Here is a 4365-nt window from a genome sequence, read left to right on the forward strand (position 1 = left end):
CATATACATATACATATACATATACATATACATATACATATACATATACATATAAAAAGAACAAAATAAATTTATATAATTTCAAAAAAGTCAACTGATACAAAGGGTTATTGACCATAGGTCTTTCTACCTATTAATACTATTATTACAGTTACATTATACAATAACCATATAAATAGATTGGAGATTCTGATGATGCTAAATTATTAAGAAAAACATGAATTGTGCTTATTGTATATTCATAGAACTGAGCGAGGGTCCATATCTGAAAGTTTCAATTAATGCGATACATATTAATTGAAAATAATAAATAACTTACATTCATTCTGTGATTCTCGTATTGAATAATTATTTTTGATCTCTAAAACGTTATAATAATTGCATTTAATTGTTACTTTAAGTTATTTGCCTTTAATTACCATCATAATCATTTGTAGGTTCTAAAAAAGATGTTATTCAATTATTAATTTTTTTAAATGTTTTTTTATTACTTACCTAAGTAATCATTCTTGTTGTCCCTAAATATTGCACATGAAACACGATCTGCAACAATAATTAAGTAAAATTACATTTTAAATTTAAGATTTATGTCAATTAATAATGTAATTAAGTTTCGTGAGAACTATGTACAATGATGAAATTTAACAAACTCAATGATAATAATGTTACCTAAGACAAAATATACCGGGATTTTTGTTGATAATTTTGGGTACATAAGAGTAATCAAATTGGCCAGTAAAACTGGTTAACCGGTTAACCATTTACCGGTATTGAAAGGCATATATCAGACCACAAACTGCATTTTTTTTCAGTATGCACAATTGATGATAAATACTATTTTATAGGAAATCGGTGGCTACATTTCCTATAAAATAAAATAAATTGATAAAATTTATTAGATAAAATTATTTATAGTTGAATAATTGATAAATGTTACCGCAAACCAATGTAAAAAAAGGAAATGAAATGTGATTAAAATGTTAAGATACAAATAATAATTCAATTATAATTAATTTCCATCGGCGGAAAGACTTAGGTCGATTAGGTTACAATTGTGACTAATAAAGATTATTATTATTATTGAATTTCCATTACGAGTTATTTACATTTAACATTTAATTTAAAGAAGAAACAAAAGTAAATAATTACCATAATGTACCACCCTTGAAGTCTCTGAATTCTAAAACACATTTTTTAATTAGAATCTAATTTAAATTAATATAAAATACTATTATTATAATAAATTAAATACCTTCAAATACGTTGAGTATTTGGCGAATCGTCCTAAAACATTGATAAAAAAATATTATGTTTCCAATAAAATTTGAACTTACTCACTTGAATATATTATAATCATTACCATAACGAGAAAAACTGCAACCAATACGACTGCCCCAATGATATAAACGGTACTTTTCGATATCCAAAATGTATACGTTTCTGTTATACCATTCAAGTTACATCTTTCGTTAAAAAATCCAAATGAAATGGGAACTTGTTTGATTATTTTAAAATCTATATGTTCGATGCAATTGCTTCTTATATCCAAATATCTGAGATGATCCTTATCGGAGAACATATTTTCTTCAATGGATTTAAGTAAATTGTAACTCAAATTAAGATTTTGCACTTTCGGTATTGATTGCCTTTCTATCGATGTAATCAGATTATTTGATAATGATAAATTTTTTAAGATCTTCATCTCCGAAAAAGATTTTTGCGAAATGGTCGCAATTTTATTGTAGCTTATATTTAGTATATCGAACTCGGAGTTTTCAAAGTTGAAATTGGTGATATTATTGTAGCTCACATCGAGAACGTTTGTATTCAAAATGTTAACGAACATTTGAGAATGTATTGATTTCAGTTTATTGTTATTTAAGAACACATTTTTTACTTCAGGAATTGAGCTGTCTTCTAAACTTTCTAAATGGTTATAGCTTACATCCAAATTAAATGCTTTTAAACCCATGAGTGATGAAGCCGAAATTTTCTTTATATGATTGTGATGTAAATTCAAATATTTCACAAACGTTATATCAATAAACATATCTGCATTTAACGTTTTAATGAGATTGTCGCTTAAAAATACCCATTCTGCTTTAGGAATTGATTTTCGTTGCAAAACCTCAATATTATTCCTATACAGTCCTACAGAATAGAAAGTTCCGCTGTTTTCAAACATACTTGTTTTTAATTCCCTTATATTATTATCGAATATACGCAAGTTTTTAATGTTTAATCCTTCGATTGCACGACTTACATTCTGTATATTGTTTATTGTCTGGAAATCAAGATATTCAAATGAATAACCTTTCAATTCTGCAATTTGTCAGTATCTATATCGGTGAATTGAAATCTGATTAGTTCAAAATGTTTACATGTAGTAATATATCTTAATTCTAATGTAGCTTTATAGCTACAAAACATTTCGCATTCTTTAGTTATTTCACATGCTGCTCCTTCGCCACTTAAAACACCAAACCACAAGAAAATAAGGAATAAGAACATTTTTAGATCACAACGATTTATTGTAAACACGTCCATTTATGAACACGAGCTCACATTGAATGCGACATAAAAATTCGAACCGGAATATAACAACAAATTCCCACCATTATCTAACCCAAACATCCTTCCAAGCAGTCATTTTAATGAAGGGGTCTAAAATATAATTAATTAATGATGATAATTTAAATAAGGTTAACAAGTGAAATTAGATTTCTTCAGATGAACGTCAAACAGTCTTGATAAAAATACTGGCTAAGATTCCAAAAATTGTGTGCTTACTATAAAACATAATGAGAGTAGTTTAATGATATGACTATGAGTGTCATACAGAAGAGAGCGCACATTTTCAAACGAAAGAAAATGGACCGATTGTTATATAAGCAAATAATAGTTAAATAATTTCAATAAATCAGCAAAATAATTGGACATTAGGATGGAATTCTGGACACTGTATGATATTTCCTTCTATTGTCCGTTGTGGATCCTTAAGTTTGGTAAATAATGAATCCAACGAGTTTTACTTATAGTATATTATTAAAACATTATTTTAAGTGTTTGCTTTATTGTAGGTCTATCCTCAAGAATCTGTAGTTTTTTCTTTTACGTTCTCCCTAAGACTAATTACAAATAATTACTCCTTAAGATGCTCCTCTTCAGGTCACTGCTCCTATACGGATTCTGCCAATGCTGCATTTTGGGTTTGAAATGAAAATATAAGCAATATTCTTAACAGAAATTGGTCTCGATGAAACTGCCTATTCTGCGTCTGAGTTCTTAGTTGAAAATATGAAGGGACGTTACAATTGGTCACTGCCTTCGATTGTATCTTACTATTCTGCATTTTGGTTCTTATAGGTCATTGTCCTCAGTGGTACACGAACTTAGTGATTGGACACAACAATAAAGTAGGCTTTTATTATAAATAAAATGCACACATCTGCTAATATGAAAGACATTTGACAAAACATTAAATATCCGTCATGCCATAACCTTTTGTGTTTCTAGTATTAATCACTTATAAAAAGATGTTTTAAGAAAAAATAATGTTAAGAAAATTAGCTTAAATATTGATTGAGTTTATTTTTGTCAATTTACAATTTGTGAACAAGTGAAATCTAAAATATAAAATCTCAATTTAACCGTAAGCCTTATTTTTTGTTTGTTTTCCAAATTTTATTACATATATTTTTTTTTTAATATAATATTATAAGAATATAAAAGAAATATAGATTTGCCATGATCATCATCAATTAAACACTGTACAGAATTCCTTCAAAACAAGTATAACGTTATCTCTTATTCAACATATTTTGTTGAAGAATATTCATATTTTTTTTGTTATTTCAAAAATTATTCTTTTTTTAAATTATAACCTATCACATTGTTTCTTTTTTTGTATAAATTAGTTAATTATTACATTAATAAATAAATATTATTATTATTACAATTCTATTATATTTTTATATAATTTATTACATATTTTGATGTTGCTGAACTATTACTAAAAACATGAATTGTACTTATTGTATCTTCATTGCAGCTGAGCGAGGAACCATATCTGAAAGTTTCAATTAATGCGATACATTGAATATACGAAATTAATAAATAACTCACATCCATTGAATTCTTCTTGTGCATTAATACTATTGATCTCTGAAACATTATACTAACTGTAATTAAGTATTACTTTAACCTGTTTGCTTCTATTACCATCATATATGTGTGTGGGTTCTAAAATAAATAATATTTAATTATTAATATATTTTTAATAGATTGTTCTTATTGTATATCATCAGTTTTTAGGGAGGCGCTGACTTAACTTATAATTATTATTGGAACGTATGCAAATCATGT

The 4365-nt window shown here is 26.6% G+C and overlaps 1 protein-coding gene across 1 annotated transcript; it reads right to left on the bottom strand.

The window, feature by feature from the left end:
- Positions 1-96: 96 nt before the first annotated feature.
- Positions 97-2554, bottom strand: LOC108561590 (chaoptin-like). The gene is made up of 7 exons (XM_017919599.1): positions 1339-2554; positions 1253-1284; positions 1150-1180; positions 496-543; positions 420-440; positions 320-361; positions 97-265 (listed from the first exon to the last, which is right to left on the bottom strand). The coding sequence occupies exons 1-7, from the start codon at positions 2183-2185 to the stop codon at positions 240-242; spliced, it is 1047 nt and encodes a 348-aa protein (XP_017775088.1). The 5' UTR covers positions 2186-2554; the 3' UTR covers positions 97-239.
- Positions 2555-4365: the final 1811 nt, after the last annotated feature.

This window comes from Nicrophorus vespilloides, unplaced genomic scaffold, assembly GCF_001412225.1.
Source record: "Nicrophorus vespilloides isolate i.1.1-1 unplaced genomic scaffold, Nicve_v1.0, whole genome shotgun sequence".
Classification (NCBI taxonomy): domain Eukaryota; kingdom Metazoa; phylum Arthropoda; class Insecta; order Coleoptera; family Silphidae; genus Nicrophorus; species Nicrophorus vespilloides.

What these genes read in the sequence shown, in the direction of transcription:
- LOC108561590 (XM_017919599.1), bottom strand. Translation starts at nt 2,185, where the DNA reads ATGTTTGAAAACAGCGGAACTTTCTATTCTGTAGGACTGTATAGGAAT. An exon ending in AATACTCAACGTATTTGAAG is followed by an intron (nt 1,181 to 1,252) that starts GTATTTAATTTA and finishes AATGTGTTTTAG; the next exon opens with AATTCAGAGACTTCAAGGGT. An exon ending in CAACAAGAATGATTACTTAG is followed by an intron (nt 441 to 495) that starts GTAAGTAATAAA and finishes CATCTTTTTTAG; the next exon opens with AACCTACAAATGATTATGAT.